This window comes from Corylus avellana, chromosome 1, assembly GCF_965113065.1.
Source record: "Corylus avellana chromosome 1, dhCorAvel1.hap1.2, whole genome shotgun sequence".
NCBI classification, from domain to species: domain Eukaryota; kingdom Viridiplantae; phylum Streptophyta; class Magnoliopsida; order Fagales; family Betulaceae; genus Corylus; species Corylus avellana.
In genome coordinates this window covers 42,265,212-42,293,210 of record NC_142490.1, presented here as the reverse complement: position 1 = coordinate 42,293,210, position 27,999 = coordinate 42,265,212, and the positions used below count along the sequence as shown (strand labels likewise).

The window sequence follows — 27,999 nt, the reverse complement described above, 5'->3', positions numbered from 1 at the left end:
TTCTAGACATTTACCCTTGAAGAGGTTTTTGTGCTTAGATATGGTTGATGGGGTTAGTGGACATAATTTGCAAAATTGAGCTCTTTGACTAGAGTTCAGATTTGATAAAAAATGACATAGCACACTGGGGCATGTTGATCAATGTTTTTCAGTAGTTTCCCTATTTTCATAAAATCCAATGCCTAAAAATATCTTGGCTTATTAGGGCAACTATGAGGGGGCTTTAGTTTTCTGTATTTCATTCATTCTCCTGCCTCTGGACAAGGTAATAAATATTCTGTTTAATTAGTGTGTAGTTTATAAATAAAGCATTTTTCACATTTAAGATTTGGAAGCTCGTGGAAGAGTGACAAAGTTTAGGGAAGGGAATCATGAACTAATAACAGGTCAATTATGGGAGTGGAAAGTCTATCAAGACCCTCAAAGATGTTGGATTGAATGAGCTCCTGAAGTATATTTTTACACATTCTCTGACATTGAATAATGAATGTTATTATTAGCTTTCTCTCTATTCCTCAATGTGGGTTTTGTTTTTGCGACCCCTGCACTCGAAAGAATTCTTCTTCAAATTTGCAACGGCTATCAACCCACAACGCTCACAAACATGGTCCCGATATGCATCTCTGGTCAAACAATCGCTCTTTGAGGAAGTGAGCTGCACCATGGGCAGTCATGCAATCTCGTTCCATTTCTCCAAATCGAAGACCTCCATCACGGGACCGTCCTTCATCCGGCTGCCTTGTCAGGATCTGGACAGACGCGAATGGATCTTGTCATCAACCATGCATATGCTTCAGTCTTTGGTAGCAAGTGGGGCCAAGGAATTATCAGACCAGTGTGACCATTATACATAGTCTCAAAACCACGCATTTGATAACCACATTTGTGAAGAGCTTTGCTGATATTGTTCACCTAAAACAAAAATAAGAAGAGAAGGAGAAAACCTTCAAATTCCAAACACCACAAATTTAATAATAAAACAAACAGCTTCATGACCCAATTCCTAAATCTAAAAATAATGACACTTTAAAAGCTAGAGAGAAGATGAGCATTGATAACGAAATTTCCATAACAGTTGTGGAAGTCTATAAAGGGAGTAGCATCTCCTTCTATGGTCCACGGCATGTCTTCTTGAGTGTATGTCATGCCCACTGTTCCCTTTTGCCCATGCCGACTGCTAAATTTATCCCCAATCTGAGGAATTCTAACGGATCTCACCCTTACTTTCACAAACCTTAGCCCATCAGCATTTGTTGTCAGTAGAACCTGCCAAGAAATAGATACATAAACAACAGTCAGATTGCATTAAAAGTGTATGTTTAAATAACAAAGCAACCTGTCAGCGGCATTTGATGTTTCAATTAAATCTTCAGATCAATCAACTCAATTGACATAGGCAACAGTTAATTCAAAAGACAAAGCTGTGATGTGAATTTAACTAAAGCTTACTTGATCAACAATTCCAGTTTCACTATGCCGCAGGCTTATGCTATTGATCACGCTGTGAATAACGTGAAGCTAGTCCCTGAGCTTCATCCTGAGCAATGGGAGTGGTCTTTCCAATAATCATATCCTCGCCTGAAACTCTCGTACCCTAATATACAATATCAAGTTACTTTTAGAAAACAAAATGAAAATATAAGCAGATTATTACCTCTGAAGACTAGGACACAATACACAAATTCACATATACTCATAGGAGGTGCAAGGCCATCATCATCCAATTTATCATAAGAGCCATGACGCATACCCTGCAAAACAAGATCTTAGTTAAATGAAAAATATTCACTCAAGCAGCATAGAACATAGACTATCCAAAACTCAGTTTTCACCATGGTATTAGATCTGTCTGGCCGTCCAAAATCCTCTTTCACAAGAGTCTCCAAAACCATCTCACAGCCTACTCGGCCCACCCCAGCTATGTCAGCGTGGTAAAGGAGTACCAGCCGTTGATCGAAGACATCATGGCCGTCGATTGGGTCTTCGTCACTAATGATCTCCACGTGGCCCCGCCACCGCCTGGGTCTGCGATTCAACTGAAGGACAATCTGGGCGATGATGTAAAAGCGGGGCATCAAGGGAATTAAGGATGGATTTTGGGAAATTAGTCAGTTTACTTTTGGAGAAAACTTCTCACCCAGGAGGGTCAAGGGGCTTTCGGTCACGTGGCTCTCGGTTTTTCCTGGACAGAACCAATTGGAGACAGTGGAAGGGAACGAGGATTTGGCGATTTTGGAAGACAAGGTTAGGGGTTTTGTGGAGAGTGAGCTTGTTGTTGATTTTGTGGTACCGCCACCAAAATCTGCCGGTGTTTGAGTTTGATGGTTGTCATTTTGGATCACAGTTTAATGCATTGGAAAATGTCAAAATCTATTACTGTGCTTTTACTCTTTTATCAAACAAATTTCAGGTGCCTGAAGACTTTTATCAAATATGATGTTTATTTCATATTTTGTCAAATAATTTCCGAAATAGAAGACTTTATCAAGAAAATCTATTTTTTCAATCTACATTCTAAGAAAATACATATAAAGTAATAATTATACGGAAAAAAAAATAGAGAAAAAGTAACAAAAAAAAAAAAAACGTTGAAGTTAATAGAAAGGATTCCCCAGCTAACATCCCTAACAGGAATGAATGGTAAGTTGTTTAATGAACAGGGTTGGAAGCAGGAGGACCTATGGCAATGGTGCTATAAGTCTTCCTACAAGAAACTTCCCTTATGCAAGCAGTGGCTTCCTTTTGTCCACTCCAGTCAACTAAAACTATCAAGATTTAGTTTTGAAACAAAATTTTCAGGTGAGTGCCCTCCAGTGTAGCTCTTTTCTTCCTACTTAAATGTAGTAATTTGTTATACTGAAAACGCATTTCATTCAAGCAAATGATCAAGCAGCTTCTTTATGTTTTCAACTGAAATCACATGATTCAAACAAGTCAATATGGTTACTTCAAATCCACCTTTTAGATAGAATATATGATGTCTATCCCAATTAAAAGGAATTACCAACTTATGAAACCTAGTAGCATTGCACCTAATATACTCCATCTAACAAGTAACAACATGTTCTTTCCAGAAACCGCATGCAGAGACAATCAGCCATTCTTGATAATAGACTAAGATCAATTACAAAGGACATCTATACACCTTAAATCAATCATGGTAACACTTAGAGGCCTAGTTCTCATCCTGCTAGGTGAGCTGTTACCGTGCTCACCAAATTACACTCACTCACCAAATCTGAAAAAATAAATAAATTAAAAAAAAATTAAAAACTTAAAAAATCTCTAACATTCCATTTTCTCTGAAAGAAAAAGTAAAGAAATCCTTAAAAAATAATATTGAAATAGAATAGTGAAAGTGAATAGTTGCTTTGGAAGAGTTATTAGATAAAGAAATATAATCTTTTTAGCTAAAATGAAGGGTAAATTTACTGATATGGACGTGAATGCTTATCCTTATGAGAACAGAATACTATTGCTGAATAATATGATCACAGTGAACTTTCATTGATAAATATAGCAATTACATTATAAGAGTTTAACTACAACTCTACCTCTTCTATATCTACATATTCTCTACCTCATCTAGGCACATTGAGTTTGAGTCATCCTAGGTTACATTGTATTCACATACTCTTATCTCTTATCACTAGGCTCACAGATTCTTTGATAACAAATCATATGCGTTAATAATCCTAAAGATAACCAGGAGGATTGATGCCATCTTCATTAAGGCACACCATTAACTCAGCAACAGAGGAATGAAAAAATTATGCCTTTGAACCCAGAACCCCTTTTAATTATAATGTAAGCAAGTAGCAAGATCCCTTTTTCTATTTTTCTATATTTTTTTTTTTGGAAAAAAGGGGGAGATTCATCAATATAACAATTTCGTAACGAGAACCAACACTTGGTGTTCGTGAGCCACCGAGTGTTGGTGATGGCCCTGTTGATTGTTTAGAACAACAATTCAAAAACGCAATTGACAAAGCATACTAAACTGAATCACCAAGTGGGTAGCCTTCAAAAGTATCAAAAACTCATTGAAGCTGCCAATGACACACACACACACACATATATATATATATGCTTTATGGAACCAAAAATCGTGGTAAAAGTGTCACCGAAGAGATCGGAAGAGACTCACCGGAAGGTGGCGCTGGTGGTGGTTGTGAAGAAGGGGGAGGGAAGGACTGCCAACCTGGCGGAGGCCCCTCGTCTTCTTCTTCTTCTTCTACTTCTTTGCTCCCCATTCTCTCTCTCTCTCTGTGTCTCTCTGAGTCTCTCTCCCTCTCTCTTTCTGTCTCTGAATTTACACAGAAACGTCTCCAACACGGCGTCGTTCTGTGCTTTGCCGAAAGCCTCTCACTGAGCTGCAAACGCGCCGTTTCAGTCAATTTGTCAATACATGATGTCGTTCTGTGCTTGATTTTACGGCATTTATGATAATGCTTTAAAAGTGTTTTTTTTTTTTTTTTTTTTTTAAAAAAAAAAAAATTCTTTTTATGAGATTCATAGCTGATAAAATATTTCATTTAACAATAATGTGGTAGTTTCAATTAATTATTATTATTAAATAAAGATTTTATTCAAATATAACTGTCACATCAACATTTAAAATTTGGAAGAAATATTAAATCTTGATTATGTTTGAGATGAGAAGAAATAAACCAAACAAAAAGAATTGTCTTTCATTTTCTTCATTCGTTTCACTCAAAGCAAGAACACGAAAGCACAAATCGAAGAATAGCGATTGTGTCCATGAATGATTGTATGTGTTTCAAAATCAAAACTCCTGGCCTTTTTGTTTGCCTATTATTATGAAATTCAAAAATTTCAAAATATAACTATAAATAAATATCATCATTATAAAAAATCCTCAATTAATAAGTGAAAAGACCTAATAATCTCTCTGGTAATTCATTTTTCCATTTCTCCGTACTGGAATATAATGAAAATACCTATAACAATTAATTGTACATTATAATTGGACAACCATCAATTATCAAAAAACAATATTTGTTGACTGGGCTCACACACACTCTAGCTGTTTGCTACCCAGCCTTTTCGGTCATAAGCCTATGGGCCTATTGAAGGTAGTGATTTGTATTCTGTCAACTTAAAAGTTGCTCTTTATTGTATGCCAATCATTAAGCTTTTATTGCTTTGAAATTTGTGGATCATTTCGGTCCGAAATGCCTGAGCTTGATTCAATAAACCTTGATTGAGCCCGAGTTTTTTTTTTACAATTTCGGTGTGGTTTAGTGTTTTTCATTTTTTTTTTTTTTAAAAAAAAAAAAAAAACATTTATCAGGTTTTTTCAAGAAAAATTAAGGGGTATGGACATATCAGGTGGCAGGTGCATGTAATGGTCATAATTAAATGAATATTCTAATAGCAATATTTGCTGATCCATTTGGGCTTAAACTCAAAGCTTATTGCTCTAGCCCAAGCCCAAGCCCAAGCCCAAGCCCAAATGGGCAATATCTCTCTTTTACATGGAGAATACATTACGATCCCCTCCTTGTTGAAACTAAAAACCCTGCGAAGCTTTCTCTACCCATTACCCGATGATGATGGCCAACGAATTTTTTTTTTGAGAATTATGATGGCCAACGAATTGCCTGAAGACTTGGTGACGCAGATTCTGCTATGGCTTCCGGTCGTCTCTCTCTTGCGTTTCAAGTGCGTCTGCAAATCCTGGTACGCTCTCATCACACACCATAACTTCGTAAGAAAACACCTCCTACACAACAACAACAACAACAACAGCAACACCCACCTTCTCCTTAAAACGAGCAACAAAACAATGGACGATTATGTTGTATCCACGATTTCTTATGAAGAACTCCAAATATCCCCCCTTACACAACCCCTACCTCCACAGTATTTTAGGAACGACGAGCCGTTTGGCGAGAAGTATAGTATTTCTGTGGTGGGTTCTTGCAATGGTCTCGTTTGTCTCCACGCTTACGATACATTGAAGGTTGTTATATGGAACCCTACAAACTAGAGAAACAAAGGTTGTCCCCGAATCACCCGCTGGCTATTGCACCCGTATTCAAGGTATGGGATTTGGTTTTGATGCCAAAACTAATGACTACAAGATAATCCACTTTGTTAGTATGTATGAACCCAATTTCGACGACTATGTTATGAAAGACGTTAAAGAAATCATATACCAAAAAGTGGTATACAGCTTAAGCACCGATTCTTGGAGAAAAGTTGATGGACCCCAGTGTTTTATTTCGGAAACTGGCCCAATGGCATACACCACTGGGATGGGTTCTTGGCTGGCATATGATCATGACCGGGACTCATTTGTTTTGTCATTTGACATGAGCGATGAGGTATTCCTAAAAACACCACTTCCAGATAATGTTACTGAGCAAAGCCTTTTCGTGTTGAATGAATCGATTGCCATGGTTGCTCTCATGCCAGTTGATGAAAGATGGAGGGAGATTCGATATGATATATGGTTGTTGCTTAAAGTTGGTGTTAAGGACTCCTGGAATAGGCTTTTTACTATTGGACCATCTTTTGCAAGAATTCACCGACCATTAGGATTTTGGAAGAATGACACCATGTTCTTGAATAAAATTGATAACGGACAACTGTTCTTGTATGACCCCTCTACCAAACAAATGACTGATCTCCAAATTCATGGACACAGTAACTCGATGCAGTTGGTTACTTACATGGAGACCCTAGTTTCTGTCAAGGGAGGAAATGAATCTGAAGAATAGGACAATTGTTGACAAGGCATGAGGGCCCATCTTTATATATCTGTTCCAATTGTGTTTCAAGGCAGCGTTTGTGCGCTGAGATAATATATTATGCTTATTCTTGTCAAAGATGTATTTCTCAAATATTTATACACTTACATTTAACCCGTATTTTTATTGGAGGAATTGTGAGAGATTTTTATGGTTAAATAAGCAGTTGTACAAGGGTTCTTCACATGATCTTTATTTTACTTATCATGAGGAATTATCTTGCTACTTCATAGGACTTTACTCTTGAAGAGGTTTTGGTACTTAGGTATGGTTGATGGGGTCGGTGGAAATAATTTTCAAGGTTGAGCTCTTTAATTAGAGGTCAGATTTCACAAAAAATGACACAGCATTTTTGGGCCTGTAGGTCAATGTTTTTTAGTCTTCCCTATTTTCATAAAATCCAATGCCTAAAAGTATTTTGGTTTATTAATTATTACGTTTAATTGTTGTTTTATATTGAAAATTTGAAATTTCACTACAAAAATGCTTCTAACTACCTTGTTTTACAAACAGAAATTTTGTCTGTGAACTATATGAAGTAAAAGTTGATAAGGACTGTTAATCTTTTAAGTCACTATAGACATTTTAAGTGTAATAGGTAATGCAGGTTGCTGTAAAAAAGTGGTTCAGCTGGTTTAAAATACAAACTTTTTCAGGTCAGTTGGCTAAGTTTCAGAAACCCCCCAGGTTTAAATATTGTTTATTAGTTTGGGACTTAGGTGGATTTTGAGGGGTCACTAAGGAATGAGTAAATGGGATGTTATACCCTCTTTGCTAACATTGTAACTATAGGATGATCAGAATGTTTAAATATTAAGATGCTTGTAGAAGAGCAGCAACTTTTGTTTCTAGTCTCCTATGGCATTCAACACATAGTTAATAATAACTTTGCATACATTGTGCTGCTGGTCAATAGAAACTAGAAAGCAGCAATGTGCCACCAAAATTTCCCACACTCTCTCTCGCTCAGTTGTATGCTAGGAAGTTTGATGGAAACCAAAATTCCCTTCTTGCTTGTCATGTTCGGTTCTGTATTGGATTTGCATTGCTTAATTCATCTAATACTTTCCTTCTCTTGTCCTGCGTTATGGGTTTCTGTTGAGTAGAAGGGTGTTTGAATTGATGTGTTGGTGTAATGGGTTGTCCTTTTTGATTGGGACATGATGTGATGAGTATTTCGTTGCGTTTTGATTTGGAAAGAGGGAAAAACTATGAATCATTCCAATGCTCGGTCTTTATGGGTTGGGTCTATGAATCATGTGCTGTATTTTCTCCCCCCCCTTCGTATGAAAAAGTTGACCTTGTTTTGGAACCAGTTCATAAGAAAATATGAATCTGAAACTGTAAATAGATGCAGATATAGGTTTTGAATTTTGAAATCCTAAGAGTGTCCGAATGCCAAAAATTACAAGATGAGGAGTAGCATGATATTTAATTACTATTCCCATGAGATATTAAATTATTGATTACCAAAGGTGTGATTTTGGGTTTCTTAAGGAATGTTGTGTGGATTAGAAAATAAGAATACACTCTGTTGTCTAGATTTTATAAAGCACATACAGCTTAGGTGGTGTTGTTCTTTGTTGCCACTAATGAATTTTCCAAACATACTTGAGTTTCATGCTTGGTGTGATGCAAACATAATGGTTGATAGCTATCAAGAGGAATGTTCTTTGAATTGACATTGTGGTTTTGAGTTCTCTTGCGTGTCATTAAGAAATCATAAAGTATGGTGTTTTCAAAGATTTAGTAGTTACTATTGGTGTAATTTTGGTATATGCATAAAGTAGATGGACAGATTTGATGGGACTGACATGTCTTGGCATGCTGTGTAAATTGTTACTAATAAATTGCTTTCTGTAAACAGGAACATAGATCGGTTTTCTGTGAATATGACATAAAGAATATGTAAACATAAAATAGAGACTACTTATGTACAGGCATTCAGCAAGCTATCACAGTGTGACAGAAGAAGTAAAACACGCTCCATAAGGTTTATAACAAGTTAACCTGTTTAATTAATAAGGTAAAAGAGATGAATTAGAATAAAATGACATAATCAAGTCTTAAGGGGACTATACCTGGTTTTTGTCACTGGGTTCTGTGTCCAAGGATTGTCTGGATTGGCATATGACTAGTGTGTAGTTTATAAATAAAGCATTTTTCACATTTAAAATTTGGAAGCTCGTGGAAGAGTGACAAAGTTAAGGGAAGGGAATCATGTACTAATAACAGGTCAATTATGGATGTGGAAAATTTATCAAGATCCTCAAAGATGTTGGATTGAATGAGCCCCTGAAGAATATTTCTACTCATTCTCTGACAGTGAATAATGAATGTTAATAGCTTTCTCAATTCCTAAAATATGTTATCTTTTATGTGGAGTCTAGATCTAGGGCAATAACTTTTGGTGCAGGAAACTTTCATGGTTTTTGGACTTTTTGGAGCTCTTTTCATCTTGATTGCTTAAACATACAAGGGTTTGTGGCTATTTGGTCTGGACATATTTCAGTATGGTTCACCAGTTTGTGGTTGTTGAGCTTTCTGACAATGCATTTGTTGTTTTAGGGATTTGATCTGATTGATTGAGGACTCACAGAGGTGGTAGCTAAGGCAATTCAACAATTCAACTATTAACCTGAAATTCTTTCTACAAATATTTGTCGTGTACACGGATGTCTTTCATTTCAAAGTTCTTGTTGCGAAACTCCCAAGATTGTTGTTTTATGTCCATGATTGCCTTAGTAAATGGTTCCTCACAAGTTCTGCTCATTTTTATCGAATAAGGTTGTGCACACATGCATACTTTGTATATGTATCAATAAAAGAAGTAGTTTATAGGAAAGCCATAAAAGAGTATCCTCTCTGTCACATTTTACACACGATCTCCGATAATGGTGTCAATTAGATTGGTTTACTTTTGTGTAACTGTTCTCTATTAACTAATTGTGTTCTATTTCATAACTCGCTATTTAGTTGTATTTGCATGTTTTTGCTTTTAGACTCAGTTTCTTGCCAATGCATTCTCCAAGGAGCATTCATGAATCCAAAGCATTTACCTCCTTTTTCTTGAAGAATAGCAAGGGCTCAAAGGTGTGTGTACGGTCAAGAGTGACTTGGTAGAGTTCTGGCAAACTCATTGGATTTTGAAAAGTGTAGGAGGTCCACCTTGATCCTATGTACCACAAATTAGAAGTCCAGATCTGTGCACTTTTAAGTTTTAACAAATGTAGTTACTTAAATTGAAAACAAGATATGATCTTGCAAAAACAGAATATTTATTACTGTAACTAATTGTTTTCTCCATATTTCAGGACAATTGGAAATCTGTTTTGACTTCTGAGGGGTTTCTTCAATCATATTTATTCTTATAAAAACAATATCCATGTGCTGTTCTGCAACTAAAGGGTGCTTCAATTTTTTTGCTAGTTTTGTGAAGTGGTTTGAATTTTTTTTGGTGAGTTTTGAGCAGCAACTCAACGATTGTGCAATGTTTCAAATGAAACTATGGACAGCTGTCTCAAGTGCAAGGGGTAAACGTGTCAACCACACCTGCTTTTTTCTTATCTTCTCAAACATTTCAGGGAATGGATTTTACAACAGACAAGTTGAGTCTTCGGTAAGGAAATGGCAGATATTGATTGAAGTTCCATTTGGATGTGAAGACTACTAACAATTACAGTTTGAGGATGTTCTGCATGGATTTGCTAAGAGGTGTCAAACAGGTCAAGAGGACCTCTTATGCCCAGTCCTGCCAAATTAGACAGGTGATATTATAGTATCATGTTTTGGCTAATTAAATAGTTATATAGAAGTTTGTCAGCAACTAGAGAAAAGATGGTTTGTTGCTTCACTTGTACTATTTTGTTCTATAGATATGTGATTGTGTTACTTTCTTGTAGTTTCTGAGTAAAATGTTCCGTCTTTACCGATAGAATCAAGAGCAATGTGTTTTGGCTTAAATGATCTGTCTATTCTTATACTGCCTGTTTGTGTTCTCGTTGATCCCAGGTAATCTTCCTCTGCAGGTTTTTTCCTTTCTAATATTTTCGGAGTATGTTCTGTGGATCTACTTGTATATTTTGCATGCTTGCCTTGATGTTAATTTTTCTGTGGATCTGCTTGTATTTTGATTTGTTAGTGATTGGAATAATAGATTAAATTATATAGTCACAAGATTGTAAGGCCAAGACTGGAAATCAATAGTTTGTAAGCATTCTTAGGCTGCTACTATGTAATATATATTTGAGGGAAAAATCAAAAATGAAAAATGGAATTTTGCAGGCTATAAAGTATGGTATGAGGTATAGAATTACTGATGTGAGGGCCAAAAACACATTCAAACCAAATTAATTTGTTTTTGAAAAATTCTTCTACGTAATTGTATTACAAGCTGTTTGAGCTATTTTTTTTTATCTATTGTCTTGGCCTCCAAACTAAAGTATTTCATGGCGCTTCTTTCATCTTCTTTCAAAACACTCAAAGCCAATTATCATTTACTTCAAAATTCTGCTTCTTGTAAACTAAATAGGTCCCCCAATAAATTATTGTACTTATTGGCACCACAAATTGGCCAAATTGCACATTATGGTGGGAACATATTGCGGTACTAAAGGACAAACTGCATAGTGGATTCTCATCCTAATGCAGCATCCAAGATATGATATCAACTTGTACCAATTAACTTGAAGCATTTTAATTAAGACCTGATTGCAGCTTTAATTTGTTTTCTTGTTTGATTTATTTCGAGCAATTATGGTAAGTGTGCTATCTGGAGCCTTAGGACAATAGAAAATATGAAGGTTAAATGCTTATTGGCACCACAAATAGAGAAGGCAAATAGTAGGTATTACTTTTCTCTTTTGGGTTTGTGCCAAAGAAGAAAACAAGGCCTTCTCTTTTCTCAGTATTGCTTTTTGCCCAAACTAATTAGGAAAATTAATAAAATTAGTCTACTATAGTATCCAGAACTTGACTTGGGAGATTATATGGTGGACTGGAGAAGAGAGGATATGTATATTATGTAGCCTATAATCTTATTTTGAAAGTTTATAGTTTAGAGGACAAACCTGGACTATTATACTCCTATTATAAGAACTTCAAACCATGGAATTATAATCTCATGAATTTCTTTTTTTTTCTTTCTTTTTTTTTTTTTTTTTCCTGAGCAAATAAATTTCGCTTACTTGTCATAGAACATGGCATTTTGGTATACGGAGTCCAATGGAGGGCAAACATTGTCTATTATACTCCTAGGACCCACAATCCTTTTCATATTTTCCTACTTATCAAAAAATTAAAGCAACTAACTTCATTAGACCTGTGTTTAAATGTAACAAATTTCTTGTTTCAAAAGCTCTTACACTAATGTTCTTTTAGGTTTGTGCTTGTGCTTCAGTTTTCTAATGCCTTCGACATACAAAAATTTGCATACTTCCAAGCAGCTGCTTCTTCTCTTTCATTTTATTGACGGCTACAAAAAAATTTTGAAATGTGAACTGAATATCATACTATTCCTTATTTCCATATATAACAGAAATTTTGTTTTCTTTTGGGCAGGCATAAGAAAATCATGTCTGAAAAAGCGATGCATCTGCTGGACATCCATTTTGCCAATGTGGAGTTGCTGCTTGTATACGAACTGCTGGTTTTATGGTTGTGTAAATTGTCAGGTAATTTCTGAAATTTATCTATCATTCATTGGTAATTTGTGACATTTTTCCGTGTCTTATCGGAATGGGTGTGCAGGATAATCGTTCTTGTAAATTTTTTGATTGGGTTGATTTACCAATGTCCAAATATGGGTTAAGAGTAATGATGCTGCTGAGGGAGAAACAAGAGGGAAATGAAGGCTGAAGTTGTTAGGGTTGAAACAATGATGTATGAAGAACTGACAAAATGCAAGTCAAACATGGAGAGATAATTTGCTAAATTTCGACTGCAGATAGAGTTGTATGAAACTAAGAAGATGTACCAAGGTACCTTAGTTTTTGTGTTTTCTTCTGATATTTTGTGCTGGTGGTTACAGTAATACTAGTATTAGTAATATGATGTTCCATCATATACTTTGATTATGTTTGTCACGGTTATTGTATATTTACTAGTATTAGTAATATGATGTTCCATCATATACTTTGATTTTGTTTGTCACGGTTATTGTATATTTGGACTACATGTTGGCACACCAACTTCTAGCACTTGTTAACTCTCTCTCTCTTGTTTTAGAGAGAGAAGCTCTGAAAAAACCCTAAGTTTTTTTCTTCCCAACCGCCTCCTTAGTGGGGTTTTTTCTGCCGCCTCGTGCGGTCTTTCCGGGGAGGAGGGAAAGGCTTTGCCTTTTCCTTTCTCTCCTCCCTTTTTCCGTTTCCTCCTTGTTTCTCCTTCCTCTTCTCCTGGTTTTCTCTTGTTTTTTACTTTTCTCTCTTTCTTTTCCACTGTTCCTCTGCCTTCTCCGTTCAGCGCCGCCATCACCGGCCCATTTTGTTGATCTGCCTTCGCCGTCCCTCCTCCGCCACAGATCAGCCACAGATCGGTCGAGCTTTCCACAGATTTGCCATCGTTGTCCCATCTCCACCACAGATCCGTCCATCTCCTCCTCCTCGTGTGGCTCCTCCGATCTACCCTCCGCCTGCCTACCTTCGTCCCTGCTGGTGTTGTGTGCTGCTGATTTGTGTTTTTATTGTTGTGTTGTAATCTTTTTGTTTATTTGTTGTAATCTTGCTGTTATTTCCCTGTATTTTTTCTGTTTGGTTGTGCTGTTTTTCTTATTTTCTGTGGGTTACTATCTCCCTGATCTGATCTGGTTTGACCTTGTGAGGGAGTTTTTTGATGCCGGTGGTTGTCCTTCAGCGGCTCGTTTTCAGTTTTATGCAGCGCCATCCCTGCAACTTTCATTTCACAGTGATTGTTACCTTTACCGCATAAGTCTCTTCACCGAGATTTTATGCACTTTAGAACCGCCTTGTGCGGCCTAGGAACAGGCCCGGCTTGTTTATGGTTTCTCTGAGGCCATAGATGAAACCATTGCCTATTGTTTGATCCTTTCGGATGATTCCCTGTATTTGGTCCTTTTGGACTTTTCCATGTATCCCTGCTGCTTTAACTGCTTAGGCTTTGTTGTTAGGGTGCCCACCCTTTTGTTGTTGTTCGATCACATGTAACCCTTTTTCCCTTATTTGATTAAAGAAAAAAAAAAAAACTTCTAGCACTTGTTCATGATTAAGTTGCTGCCCATGTGTACTTGTTTATGATTTGGTTTATCTTTTTTGGGGTGAGTGAAATGCAAGAAAGACATGTAAGAGCATTCTTTGAGGCCTCACAAAAACTATTTTTTAGTTATTTTTGTAAGGCAATTTAGCAAAAGTGACTAAAATCCTCTATTTTCAGTCTCACCATTTTAACCCAAAATAAATAGTATTGGGTTAAAATGAATAAGAAATAATATAAATTTTTTCTCTCTTTCCATATTCTTTAAAAAATTAAAAAATATATAAAGAAATTATTTGAAAAATATTATTTAAATGGAATAGTGAAAGTTAATAGTTAAAATAGTAAGATTGCTAAGTGTGCTTTGAAAAAGTGGATAGTTAAAATAGAGAAAAATGTACTTTTAGTTATTTTAGTGAGTAAATTTTGCTGAGACTGCTAAAAATGCTCTAAGAAAATTAAATTTATGATTAAAAATAGAAACTAGATGGTTTTAAAAAATAGTGTTTCTCGGGATCTCCGGCAATGTTAAAGAAATTGCCCATCAACAATTTTAAAAAGCTGGATCGTACGATATATTCAATGACGTTCAACATGCCACGTCAACATTTATAGAAAGTAAAAAATACCGCTTCTTTTCTTTCTATTCCCTCCCTGCAGGTTTTTTCCCACACTAATCTTCTTTCTCTCTTTCTTTCCCATTTTCTTGCACTTCTCGCTGGACCTGATGTAAAGCTTTATAGACTACTCTACAAAATTCAATCCTCTGCATAATCAAATTAAATGGTGTATTCTTTAGTATTTTCTATGTCTTGTGTTTGGCGTACTTGTGCATAAACTCATTATCGTGGCTCATACTTGTGCAAAAATTGTTTGGCTTAGATGGTTCATGTACGTTAATAACTAAATTACAGGCAACTGTAAGGTTCCATTTAATATGAACATGAAAACTTTAATCCAAGAAACCACGAAATCGGAAATTTAACTTCTATAAATTTACAACATACACAAAGACCCAGTCTCAAATACTTGGCATAAGTAGACTTGGAACAGAGAGAAGTGGGAGAGAAAGTTATTCCATGAGCAGAGGAGGACTGGTGCAAGTATAAAATCCATTTGATAATTTCCTCTGTTTTAGCTTCATAAAACAGAGTGTTGTATTTCAACAAGTGCAAGAAAATGAGGCAAGAGAGGTGTGGGAAAACCAGGGAGGGAATAGAAAGAAATTCTCTAATATTTTGGATTGAAATTTGAAAGTTAAATATAGATTGACGTGGCATGTTGAATGTCATTTGGATATATTAAAATTGCTAGTGGGCAATTTCTTTAACATCGCCGGGAATCCCGATTCTAAAAAAAATTTTCAAATTCAATTTGGACATACAAATTCCACCGACACAAAATAAAAAATAAATGATAAATTAAAAGCCCGTTTTTGTTTGCACCCACCACCGTAGTATAAAAGCATGTTTGGAATTGTGTTTGAGAAATAGAGTTTTTAAGTTAAAAAAAGCTTTTGGGTAAAAGTTTTATTTTTAAGTTTTTGCCAAAAGTGTGTTTTAGTCATTTTTAAGCTTTTTGAACTTTTAAAAGTGCTTTAATTTTTTTTACAAAACAAGTATTCTTTTTTCAAATGAATTTTTTAAGTGTTAAAAATACTTTTAAGCCCCTTAAATACAAATGTTTGAAAAAAGGGTTAAATACTCCATACCCCCCTAGGGTTTTCCAACTTTATTTTTTCCCCCCTGTGGTTTCATTTTTATCACAGGAGGTCCTTATGGTTTTGATAAGTGACCAAGTTAGTCCATCCGTTAGTTGACCGTTAGGACTGACACGTGGACCAATCAGACGTCGACACGTGGCACATATTTAATTTAATTTTTTTTTTAAAAAAAAAAATGCCTAGGGGGTGGCTCGGCCACCCCCATGGAATTTTTTTCCCTTTTTTTTTTTTTTTTTTTAAATTTAAAAAAAAATACATTTTAAAAAATTTTTTTTAAAAAAAAAAATTTAATATGTGCCACGTGCCGACGTCTGATTGGTCCACGTGTCAGTCCTAATGGTCAATTAATGGATGAACTAATTTGGTCACTTATCAAAACTACAGGGACTTCCTGTGATAAAAATGAAACCACATAAGAAAAAAAATAAAGTTAGAAAACCCTAGGAAGGTATGAAGTATTTAACCCTTAAAAAAATTAAGAAATTATTTTGTCAAAATATTTCGTAAAGACATTTGTGTTTTGAAATATATTTTATACTTTTAATTATTTGTTAATAATTTTGAAAAAACAAACAAGTGTCTTCTGCATGTCGTACTTCTCTGGCCCTGGCGAGACATGACATTTCTGCAAAAACCCAGCTCCGCGTATCTTTTTCAAATCTCCATTCTCTGCATCTCTCAAGCCAAAACCAAAGCAAACTCATCTCCAGAGCCATTGCCTCAGCCAACAATGGTGCTCTCTCTCTTTGGAGAAATTTTTCTTCCAAGAGATGCAGAGATGGAGAGATGAGGTGCAGCGGCTTTCTCAGATCTGTGTTTGTTCTTTTTCAGTATCTGCCTCTCTCACATCTGATTTCTCTGGTGGGAGTGGGATGGCTCCGGTGCAAACGAAGAAGAAATCATTTTATTGGGTGTAAGTTTAGCATTTCTCAAAACTAAAACCCTAACCCTGCGGATTAATCATCTTTGTGTTTGTTGGGCATCAAATATATCCTCCGCACCACAGAGATCAACAAATGTTGATGATCAACGAATTGCCTCAAGATTTGGTGGAACAGATTCTGGTATGGCTTCCGGTTGTCTCTCTCTTGCGTTTAAAGTGCGTCTGCAAATCCTGGTACGCTCTCATTACTCACAAAAACTTCATAACAAAACAAATCCTGCACAACAAGAACAACAGCAACACCCACCTTCTCCTTAAAACGCTCGATAAAATCACCAAAGATTATGCTGTATCCACGCTTTCTTATGAAACACTCCAAGTATCCCTTACACAGCCTCTACCTCCACCGTATTTTGAGATCGACAAGAAGATTGTACCTCAACCCCACTTCAAGGTTGAGATTTTGGTTGTGGGTTCTTGCAATGGTGTCGTTTGTCTCCACGATAACTGTGGATTGAGTATTGTTCTATGGAACCCTGCAACTAGAGAAACAAAGGTTGTCCCCGAATCAAACCTGTTAAGCTGCCCCGCTGGGCATCCTGTCTACTTCAATGGTATTGGATTTGGTTTTGATGCCAAAACTAATGACTACAAGATAATCAACCTTAGGCGCACTATGCCCGACCCTACCATATCCCATTCTCGAATACAATGCATATTCCAAAGTGAGGTATATAGCTTAAGTGCGGATTCTTGGAGAAAAGTTGATAGCGACCCGTGTTTTAGTGAGAGTTTTAGAGGTTCACGGACATACATCAATGGGATGGTTTCTTGGGAGGCATATTGTCATGATTGGGAGGGTGTTTTGTCATTTGACGTGAGCGACGAGGTATTCCTAAAAACATGGCTGCCAGATGATGTTATAGGTAATCCTTTGAGACACATTTTCGAGCTGAATGAATTGATTGCTATGGCAGTTACTATCATTGATGAAGAATGGTCGGAGTTTTGCTTTGATATATGGTTGATGCACGAAGTTGGTGTTAAGGATTCGTGGACTAAGCTTTTCACTGTTGGACCGTTTACAGAAATTGAACGACCATTAGGAGTTTGGAAGAATGACACCCAAACCATGTTCTTTGAACATTTTGAAGGACAGCCGGTCTTGTATGACTCCTCTACCAAAGAAATTACTAATCTTCAAATTGGTCATGAAGTAACACGCTGCTTGCACTTGCAGTTGGTTACTTACATGGAGACCCTAGTTTCTGTCAAGGGCGGAAATGAATTTGAAGAGCAGGGCAATTGTTGACAATGGCCATCTTTTTTGTATCTGTTCCAAGTGTGTTTCAAGCAGCATATATGGGCTGAGACAATATTTTCTGCTTATTGTTGTCAATGATGTTCTCAAATATTTGTACTCTTTACGTTTAACCCATATATCTTTTGGAGCAATAGTGAGAGAATTTTAAATTTAAAGAAGCAGGAGTGCAAGGGTTCTACACGTGATCTTTCTTTACTTTTCAGACATAATTATTTTTTCACTGCCCCATATGTTTAGTATTGCTTATATTTTTTGGTTTTTGATGTTTATTTCTTGTTATTTCTAGACATTTACCGTTGAAGAGGTTTTCGTGATTCGATATGGTTGATGGGGTTAGTTTACATAATTTGCAAAATTGAACTCTTTGATTAGAGTTCAGATTTGATAAAAAATGACATAGCACATTAGGGCATGTTGGTCAATGTTTTTCAGTACTTTCCCTATTTTCATAAAATCCAATGCCTAAAAATATCTTGGCTTATTAGGGCAACTATGAGGGGGCTTTAGTTTTCTGTATTTCATTCATTCTCCTGCCTCTGGACAAGGTAATAAATATTCTGTTTAATTAGTGTGGAGTTTACAAATAAAGCATTTTTCACATTTAAGGAAGCTCGTGGAAGAGTGACAAAGTTTAGGGAAGGGAATCATGAACTAATGACAGGTCAATATTATGGGAGTGGAAAGTCTATCAAGACCCTCAAAGATGTTGGATTGAATGAGCTCCTGAAGTATATTTTTATACATTCTCTGACATTGAATAATGAATGTTATTATTAGCTTTCTCTCTATTCTTAAAATGTGTTTTCATTTTGTGGAGTCTAGGTCAAGAACTTTTGTGGAACTGTTCTCTATAGACTAATTGTGTCCTATTTCATAACTGGCTATTTAGTTGTATTTGCATGTTTTTGCTTTTAGACTCAGTTTCTAGCCAATGCATTCTCAAAGGAGCATTCATGAATCCAAAGCATTTTCCACCTTTGAGCAGCAACTCCAGGATTGTGCAGTACACCGTTTTTTTTTTTTTTTTTTTTTTTTTTTTCTGCAATATACCCAGACTTGGCCTGAGCCACTTGGCTAGAAGATCAAGCTACCTCTAAATGGGTGAATCATTTCCATAAAATGAGATTTGGCCGACAAAAGTTTGAGGCCTCTACTTTTATTGTTAAAAAGCAAGTACCTATAGCTGCCATATCAGCTTCTGATTATTAAATATTTTTAATCACTGATGTAACTTCGACTAGCAAGATATAAAAAGACTAAAAGAGTTATTTAACATTACTCTCTATTGGTTATTTGGTTGGAGGGTAGTTCATTAAGTTCCACCTACACAAAATAAAAAATAAAAAATAAATGATAAATGATAAATTAAAAGCCACATCTTTGAACCACTAAATTATTTTTGTAGATGTACAGACCAGAGTTACTAAATATAGCTATTTCTAGTGTACAGGTTTGATACAATAAAACTCCTCTCCTCTTTCTCATTGGAAGAAAAACTAAAAATGCCGCCGATCCCAAGAAAAGCCAGACGTCTTTCCCTATATGTGTTGTAGCGATACTCTCCTTGTCCAAGATGTCTTGTAATGGCTGGAAATTAAAGGAAAAAGCAGCAGCAGCAGCAGCATCTCCAACTACTAGGTAGAGGCTCTTGATCAAAATCAACAAGAAGAAATGATTTGCTCAACCTTTGGTCATTTGTTTCCAAACCCACCAAGGGTTTCCATAAATATGATTCTTCTATTGGTCCAAAACATCGACTTCTCTATACCAAGAAATATTTCACAAATTAGCTGGCAGAGCAGAACTCTGGAAGAATAATTGGTCCAAGACACTGTTCAATTGGATATCTCAGGCTCCTTTCTTCTTTTGGTCTTTGGATGGTTTGGGTTCCTTTGTGAGCATTCTTGGTGCTATAGCCATGGCCATAAGCTCTTGGAAGAGCAGCTTACAGGCATAAGGAATGTGAACCTGCATACACAAGCATTAAATCACCCAAAAAGAAAAAACAATAATCTATTATAACAGTAAGACCAATGATATGTTTTGCGTTCCTAGATGAAGGTGTTCACCTGAACAATGTCGGTTTTGTTTTTGCAACCCCTGCACTCGAAAGAGTTCTTCTTCAAATTTGCAACAGCTATCAACCCACAACGTTCACAAACATGGACCCGATATGCATCGCTCTGGTCAAACAATCGCTCTTTGAGGAAGTGAGCTGCACCATGGGCAATCATGCAATCTCGTTCCATTTCTCCAAATCGAAGACCTCCATCACGGGACCGTCCTTCAGCAGGCTGCCTTGTCAGGATCTGGACAGGGCCCCGCCCACGCGAATGGATCTTGTCATCAACCATATGCTTCAGTCTTTGGTAGTAAGTGGGGCCAAGGAATATCATAGCACTGAGACGTCGACCAGTGTGACCATTATACATGGTCTCAAAACCACGCATTTGATAACCACATTTGTGAAGAGCTTTGCTGATATTGTCCACCTACAACAAAAATAAGAACAGGAGAAAACCTTCAAATTCCAAACATCACAAATTTAATAGTGAACAAAGTGCTTCATGACCCAATTCCTAAGTCTAAATAATGACACTTTAAAAGCTGAAGAGAAGATGAGCATTGATAACGAAATTTCCATAACAGTTGTGGAAGTCTATAAAGGGCGTAGCATCTCCTATGACAAATATTTCAGATCCTGCCGTTTTAAAGAGAGAATCAACTTACAGTGACATCTGTGAAAGGAGTAGCATCTCCTTCCTTTCCCATGTGAGCTGCAACCTTGCCCATGATACACTCAATCAGCTGACCAATTGTCATACGTGAAGGAATAGCATGCGGATTAACGATGATATCAGGGGTGATCCCTTCCATGGTCCACGGCATGTCTTCTTGAGTATATGTCATGCCCACTGTTCCCTTTTGCCCATGCCGACTGCTAAATTTATCCCCAATCTGAGGAATTCTAACGGATCTCACCCTTACTTTCACAAACCTTAGCCCATCCGCATTTGTTGTCAGTAGAACCTGCCAAGGAATAGATACATAAACAACAGTCAGATTGCATTAAAAGCGCATGTTTAAATAACAAACAACCTGTCAGAGGCATTTGATGATTCAATTAAATCTTCAGATCAATCAACTCAATTGACATAGACAACAGTTAATTCAAAAGACAAAGCTGTGATGTGAATTTAACTAAAGCTTACTTGGTCAACAATTCCAGTTTCACTATGCCGCAGGCTTATGCTATGATCACGCCGTGAATAACGTGAAGCTAGTCCCTGAGCTTCGTCCTGAGCAATGGGAGTGGTCTTTCCAATAATCACATCCTCGCCTGAAACTCTCGTACCCTAATATACAATAACAAGTTACTTTTAGAGAACAAAATGAAAATATAAGCAGATCATTAACTCTGAGGACTAGGACACAATCCACAAATTTTTTGATAAGTGGGACACAATACACAAATTCACATATACTCACAGGAGGTGCAAGGCCATCATCATCCAATTTATCATAAGAGCCATGGCGCATACCCTGCAAAACAAGATCTTATTTAAATGAAAAATATTCACTCAAGTAGCATAGAACATAGACTATCCAAAACTCAGTTTTCACCATGGTATTGGATCTGTCTGGCCGTCCAAAATCCTCTTTGACAAGAGTCCCCATCTTCTTCTCCTCATCACTATGGAAGGAAGAGAATTAATAATGTGCCACCCCCAAGGAAAATAATGAACAAGTACAGAAGCTAAAGGCCTAAATATATTCAAAAAGTGTTAGGGATATGCTTACCGATATGAACGGAAAAATAGTGACCTAAAGAATCCACGGTCTATAGACGATTGGTTCATTATAACAGAATCTTCCTGGTTATATCCAGAATAGCAGGCAATGGCAACAATGGCATTCTGAAGCAGAGTAATAGGCAGAAAGCATTATAAGAAACGAGAAAGGTGAGTAAACAACACAAGTTATACCAAGTTAAAATACTTACAATGCCAGCAGGAAGCTGCCTAAAGTGGAGATGCTCCATCGCTCGTGTGGTAACAAGTGGCTTTTGAGGATAATATAGAACATAAGCTAACGTATCCTGTGTGAAGTAAAGAGAAATAAGAACCCAGCGATCTTAGGTATGATATCCAATAAAATGTTGAAAAGGTAGTAATCATAAACATGAGAACCAAAGCATACCATTCGAAATTGGTAGTTGGTGACATAAATACCCATCGCTTGCTTACCCATAGCTGATTGATATGTATTACGAGGAGACTATGCACCAGCAACGAATCAGTTAGATGGATTAAAAACATAAATATTTCTTGACCAGAAAAATTCGTACCAGCATAACAAAAGTACCTGATTATGGTCTGGAAATGGTATAATTGAAGCACAAACACCCAAAATCAATGATGGGTGGATTTCACAATGGGTATAAGTTTCAGAATAAGCTTCCTCTGGATTTAGCCTTGCTTGTACAAGATCCTGGTTCAAGTTTCTTGCAGTTAGATGTTTATAAGTTCTTCAAACCTCTTAATCAGATGGTTAATTGACACATTAAATAGAGATGTGTTTTTCCCAACTAAAATTGTATTGCTCACATTGATGGTCATGGAAATCATTGTTGTCTCTTCTTCTTCTGTGTCAATATATTCTATAAATCCCTTTGCAACAAGATCATGCCAACCAGCATCCTCAGGGGTTTCCTGAAAATAGAGTAATTAAATTGATGTTGTTGCTAAAAACACATTTAGTTCAAAGAAAGGGACAATTTTTTTTTAGTAGGCTCACCCTCTGCTGCAATGCATGAATATCCTTCTTCTTTATGAGAAGCCTCTGCTTGTCTACAATGAATAGTGGACGACTGCAACGGCCATAGTCAGTATATATCCGCAGTTCTTTCAATCGGATATCTCTAACTACTCCAACCTCGGTATTAACATCAACCTGCACATGTAAATACTTGTCAGCATTCCATCCATGTCATAACATTCATATGCCCAACAGTCTTCTCAGCATAGAGTTATTTTGCACAATATACAACACAGACACCCAGAAATACTGACCCTTCGCCTCAGCTTTCTTAATGTTTTCACCAACATATCAGGATCTCGATGAATACCAACCCAGCAACCATTAACAAAAATTTTTGTAGCTTGCGGAATAACAGCAGGAGAAATTTCCTGCAATTAGCTAAAATGTCAAGCTAGGAAATAAGGAAATAGAAAATTGATACCTGCTTGAACAGAACCAAAAGTACACACCTCAAAATTCTCTGTACCCCATTCTTCCAAAAATTCCAAAATAGGGTATGCTGCAGATCCAACAGTTATGTACACCATCAATGCAAGATTCTTCACCAGTCCACATGCCTGAAGTTACAGCAAAATAAAGTCATAAGTGCCACAAGAACCAAGTGAGGCAAATTTCTTCAGTAGTCCACAAAAAAAATACTCACTTGTCCTTCAGGTGTTTCAGCTGGACACATCATTCCCCACTGTGAATTGTGCAACTGCCGTGGTTTGGCCAATTTCCCTGGTAAATATAACTCAGTTAAAGGACGATAAGGAAGAAAAAAAATAATTATCATGGATGATATCCCTATATTGCCCCAATAGCACAAATCTCTGCAAGCTCAAGAATTCAGAAGACAGAATTAGCTGATGCATGCAACACAACTAGTTTTTACCTTCACGTCCTATGGGAGAATTCAGTCTTCTTAGATGTGACAACGTGGAGGCATATGTTAAGCGATTCAACACCTGCAGAAAGAAAGAAAAAAAATGGAAAACATAGAGTCATCTACGATAGAAGAGATGCATTTTTTAATGCAAATAAATAGCAGAAATTGAGAGAGGAAAGCATAAATAAGATAATTATGACTTAAACCTGTGAAACTCCAGCTCTTGTACCAGCTGCATTTGCTTGCCCCCAGTTTCCAGTGGCGAGAGAGTATTTGAGACCACTGGTGATGGTTTTTGCTTTGATGGCAAATTGGAGGTTAACTTCCTTTCCATTATCTACACACTGTACCATGCATGAAATACGTAGGTACACACCCCACAAAAAGTATAGCAACTAAACTAAATAATATCAGGGTTTATGTAAGGAACCTTCTGCACATAACCTCTCACATCCCTAGTTAACTTTCTGAATAGCTGTATTCATATAAACAACAATAAAATATCATCAGATGTGTAAACAATAATATGAACAAAAAAAAAAACTATGAACAATAAAGGAACACCCAAGTTTCAAGTAACATCCAAATTTTCACACAAAACTAACCATTCTAAACAGGCCTCCAAGTAAGGGACCAGCAAGGTCCAGCCTCTTGTTGCCATAATGATCCCTATCATCTTCGGCTCTCCGGCCAAGTGCACACAGCAGAAGCCGGTGAATAATATAACTGGTAGAAGCATCAATAAGTTTAGCACACATATCACTGCCACAATACAAATGCATATCTAATGGAGACCAAACTTTACCCAAAATAGTAAGCCTTTTTTGTCTCGCAAAACTCTCCAACACCAACATGAGGAAGCATTTCCTTTTGAAGAATTTCTTTAGCATACCTGTGAGGAGGGTGCACGGTAGATAAGCACTAAAAATTTATGCAAAACACCCAGATGCGAAGATTTACCAAGATACTACTTACTTGATCCTCTTTTCCCTAGTTACACCAACAGTTGCTCCTCGTTTCCCAATGTAATCTAGTGCAACCTGCAGCAGCAGATAGAGAACATGAACATTTTATTAAAGCCCAACAGCAGAATCCAGAGAGAATGGAAATGAGCACCATATCCATTGATCACAATGAATATTGCAGGAAACTGAGTATGATGCAGTGACGGGGGGGGGGGGGGGGGGGGGGCGCCTCATAGCAGCAGAGTACCTGTTGATTTTGAATCACAAATGCTTCTTCCAAGGAGGGGCGGAGCAACTCCATCATTTGAGTATCAGAGAAGTCGTAACATATGTGTTCTAGTATGTCTTTGTCAGCTACAAACCCCAAAGCTCGAAATACAATAATAATTGGAATTTCAGTTCGAATGTATGGAAGAGTGGCACGAATGTACTGCCCCGAAGAGCCCTGCGGTAGTAGAAGTGGATACAGGCAGAAGAAGACACTTAATACAGCAAACTATAACAATAGCTAAAAACTGAATAGTCAATCATTCCAAGAAAAAGTAAACCCAAGCGCCATAGATTATCCCATTACCCCTTTGGCACTAGTCCGAGAGAGCATCCGCACAAACATGGTACTGGGGGGTCTGTTTTGAGACTCCGCCATAGACCGAACTTCCCCCACATAGGCATACTTGTTAGGCTGTCTTTTCTTGAACACATAGACATGATTGGTGCTCATCTTTTCCTGAGCAATTAGAACCTTTTCACTCCCATTTATAATAAAATACCCACCTTGATCATATGGACACTCCCCAAGCTCTGTTAAATCCTTCTCGGAATTCTCGTACAATGTGCAATAACTTGACCGCAACATTATTGGAACCTACTAATACATGACAGTACACAACATAGTGGTTAATTCACATAGATGAATTCAACCATTCATTGATACAGAGTTCAAGTTACAAACCTTCCCAATAAATACTTTGGTGAAATCCTGAGTCTCAGTTACTTCTTCACCATCATGCCCTTTCTTTATGACTCTTTTTGAGACATCCACATACAAGGGCGCCGAGTATGTTAGATTTCTCAACCTAGCAGCCTTTGGAAACAAGGTCGCAGTTTCTCCATCAGACTCTGTCATCATAGGCTTGCTCAAGTATATCTGACCAAAGCTAATCTTATAGATAGTCTGCAGGGGTGGGGAAAATTGGTGTCACGAACCAAGAACAAAACCAATAAAATTATTCGATTTCTAAATGGTTTCATTGGTTTAAAATGAGGGAGATGAAAAGAAATTAAAATTTGATTCTTAAACATTAAATAAGCGCAACAGAACAAAAACCCTCCATTCAACCAAATCTAATACCATTTTTTACATTCATCTATTCCTTGGAGTCCAAAACAACATAAAAATAAGATTTAAAATATTATTTACTTTTTTTTTTTTGAATAGTTTGTGTGTACTAGGGGGGGCTGCAGAGAGGGGGCGCATTTCTAATGAGATTGCATCACTTATCAAAAAAATATATGAATTCCTTTTTTGTTCCCCCACATTTTCTCGTCAGTCAAACTGAATGTTATGAAATTAGATCTTCCTCAACTCAACTATCAGTATAACATAACTTGAATCCACAAAAATGATTGAACTATCTGAGTGACAATACTGCATAATTTGAAACATATAGGTCCATTTATTCCAACCAAAAACTTCAATAAAGGTTCTCCAATGGAAAAATTAAATTTAGCGTAAGGACACCGTTTCCACAAAAGTCCCAACAAAAAGGCTTCCGAAATGTTCATAAACTGACTGACCTCCGCAGATATATAAGGATGATTTATATGTTTCCACAAAAGTACTTTCAATTAGATTATTCAATCGATAAATTGTTGTAGTGAGTATAGAGAAATAAGTATTCTCCCGCTTGGTGATTTTATACCAAGCACCAATGCAAAAAATGTTTCAAGTTGCATACTATCTTCCATTGTAACAAACAGAGCCAGAGGTTTGTGCACTAAAGCTTCCTTCGCTTAATGGTTACAGGTTTCTGAAACTAATTAAAATACTTTTTTTTTTTTTTTTAAAAAAAAAAAGTAACTTTCACTAAAATTCATTCTCGCAAGTAATTTAATCTCACTTCTTGAGTATCCATTCCTAAATATGTTCCTGGAAACATAATTTCTCAATAAAAAAAAAAACTACTCAGTTTGTGTTTCCAACTTCCACCATTCTTATTAAAGTTGAGTAAATCTCTCCAGGAAGCCAGTAAAGAAGAAACGAATCCTAGCTCAACGGAATCGAACGGCTACAGGATTTGAAGCTATCCAATACTCGGGCAACGCCAGGTTTTGAAGCTAGTGTAAAAGTAGCCTATCAGTTAAAACTACCGACGAGGTTAATCTTGAATTTTCACCAAAAGTGAAACTTTAACAGAAACCCTAACCACTCCCCTTCATCTCCAAGTAAATTAATCAGATGAAACCCTAAAAGTTCTAAAACTCCGTTTGTTCCCAGAGAAAACAAGGCAATCCCTATAGGAAAACCAGAAATTCGTCAAGAAAAACGGACCTCGGCGAAGTCCGACTGGTGGCCCGGGTTGTGCTGGGACTCGGGGCGGATCTCGATGTCGGCAGACTCATCGACGATCTCCTGCATAGTGTTCTGGATGAACTCGTCGAAAGAGTCGAGCTGCTGGCGCACCAGGCCCTTCTCTTCGAAGTAGGCGGAGATAACGGCCCAGGCGTCCTCCTGGGTGATCTCGTCCTCTTCTTCGTCGTCGTAGCTTACCTGCTGGTCATACTCCTGGTCGTCCTCCATAGCTCTTCGATTGAAGCTCGAAAACCTATATGTGTTGTTGCGTTAGAGCGAGTGAAAACCCTAGGAGAGCGTTGGAGGTGACGCTTAGTTACGGACCAGTTGGTGTTTCAAGATGAGGGAAAGTTGAGGGCTAGCGGGTTGTGTGCTGCTTTATATCATTCCAGCGGCTTTTGCCTCTATGCCTTCGGCGGTGGTTATTGGACGAGTTCGTGCTGGCGTGGACTGTGAATAGCCGGTAATTCTTGACGGTATACTTAATAATTAAGAATTAAAAATGACGTGATTATTAAAATTATTATTAAATTTTTAATTAATTATTATTAAATTTTGATAAAAATAATTTTAATAATTATATTATTTTTAATATATCATAAATAAACCTTTAAAATTACTCGCAGAGAGCTGTCTCAACTTGGGACTAGTGTGGAAAAGAGATTGTTTTTTTTTTTTTTGTAAATACATTCTAAAATAGAGAAGTTAAGAATTGTTTTACTTTTACCCAAATTTAGCTTCCTAAATTTCTAAATCCATTAAGCCCAGCCCCCTTAGGAATTGGGCTGCCCCTTGGGCTAATCCCCATTAACCAAATCAACCCAATAGACAAAAGAGGGTGGCTTAATCCTTTGGGGGACC

The 27,999-nt window shown here is 36.9% G+C and overlaps 2 protein-coding genes, 2 long non-coding RNA genes and 1 pseudogene across 4 annotated transcripts; 3 read left to right on the top strand and 2 right to left on the bottom strand.

Moving 5' to 3' along the window:
• Positions 1 to 400: 400 nt before the first annotated feature.
• On the bottom strand, positions 401 to 2,001 carry LOC132169853 (uncharacterized). The gene is made up of 3 exons (XR_015909154.1): positions 1,833 to 2,001; positions 1,450 to 1,751; positions 401 to 1,266 (listed from the first exon to the last, which is right to left on the bottom strand). It is a non-coding gene; the product is annotated as an uncharacterized LOC132169853 (long non-coding RNA).
• A 3,604-nt stretch (positions 2,002 to 5,605) lies between these two features.
• Positions 5,606 to 7,125, top strand: LOC132169851 (F-box/kelch-repeat protein At3g06240-like; annotated as a pseudogene).
• Positions 7,126 to 7,292: 167 nt separating this feature from the next.
• Positions 7,293 to 13,984, top strand: LOC132173087 (uncharacterized). The gene is made up of 3 exons (XR_009439227.2): positions 7,293 to 10,543; positions 12,336 to 12,448; positions 12,525 to 13,984. It is a non-coding gene; the product is annotated as an uncharacterized LOC132173087 (long non-coding RNA).
• Positions 13,985 to 16,320: 2,336 nt separating this feature from the next.
• Positions 16,321 to 17,977, top strand: LOC132171450 (F-box/kelch-repeat protein At3g23880). Its single transcript, XM_059582765.2, has one exon. The coding sequence runs from the start codon at positions 16,722 to 16,724 to the stop codon at positions 17,898 to 17,900; it is 1,179 nt and encodes a 392-aa protein (XP_059438748.1). The 5' UTR covers positions 16,321 to 16,721; the 3' UTR covers positions 17,901 to 17,977.
• Positions 17,978 to 19,270: 1,293 nt separating this feature from the next.
• NRPB2 (DNA-directed RNA polymerase family protein) lies at positions 19,271 to 27,537 on the bottom strand. Its single transcript, XM_059583587.2, has 25 exons — positions 27,118 to 27,537; positions 25,519 to 25,740; positions 25,141 to 25,431; positions 24,814 to 25,011; positions 24,577 to 24,641; positions 24,407 to 24,493; positions 24,207 to 24,327; positions 24,032 to 24,076; positions 23,808 to 23,945; positions 23,608 to 23,680; positions 23,377 to 23,453; positions 23,183 to 23,290; positions 22,985 to 23,101; positions 22,710 to 22,865; positions 22,520 to 22,624; positions 22,278 to 22,403; positions 22,113 to 22,190; positions 21,916 to 22,011; positions 21,714 to 21,829; positions 21,537 to 21,606; positions 21,402 to 21,455; positions 21,125 to 21,268; positions 20,643 to 20,942; positions 19,982 to 20,404; positions 19,271 to 19,880 (listed from the first exon to the last, which is right to left on the bottom strand). The coding sequence occupies exons 1-25, from the start codon at positions 27,364 to 27,366 to the stop codon at positions 19,761 to 19,763; spliced, it is 3,579 nt and encodes a 1,192-aa protein (XP_059439570.1). The 5' UTR covers positions 27,367 to 27,537; the 3' UTR covers positions 19,271 to 19,760.
• Positions 27,538 to 27,999: the final 462 nt, after the last annotated feature.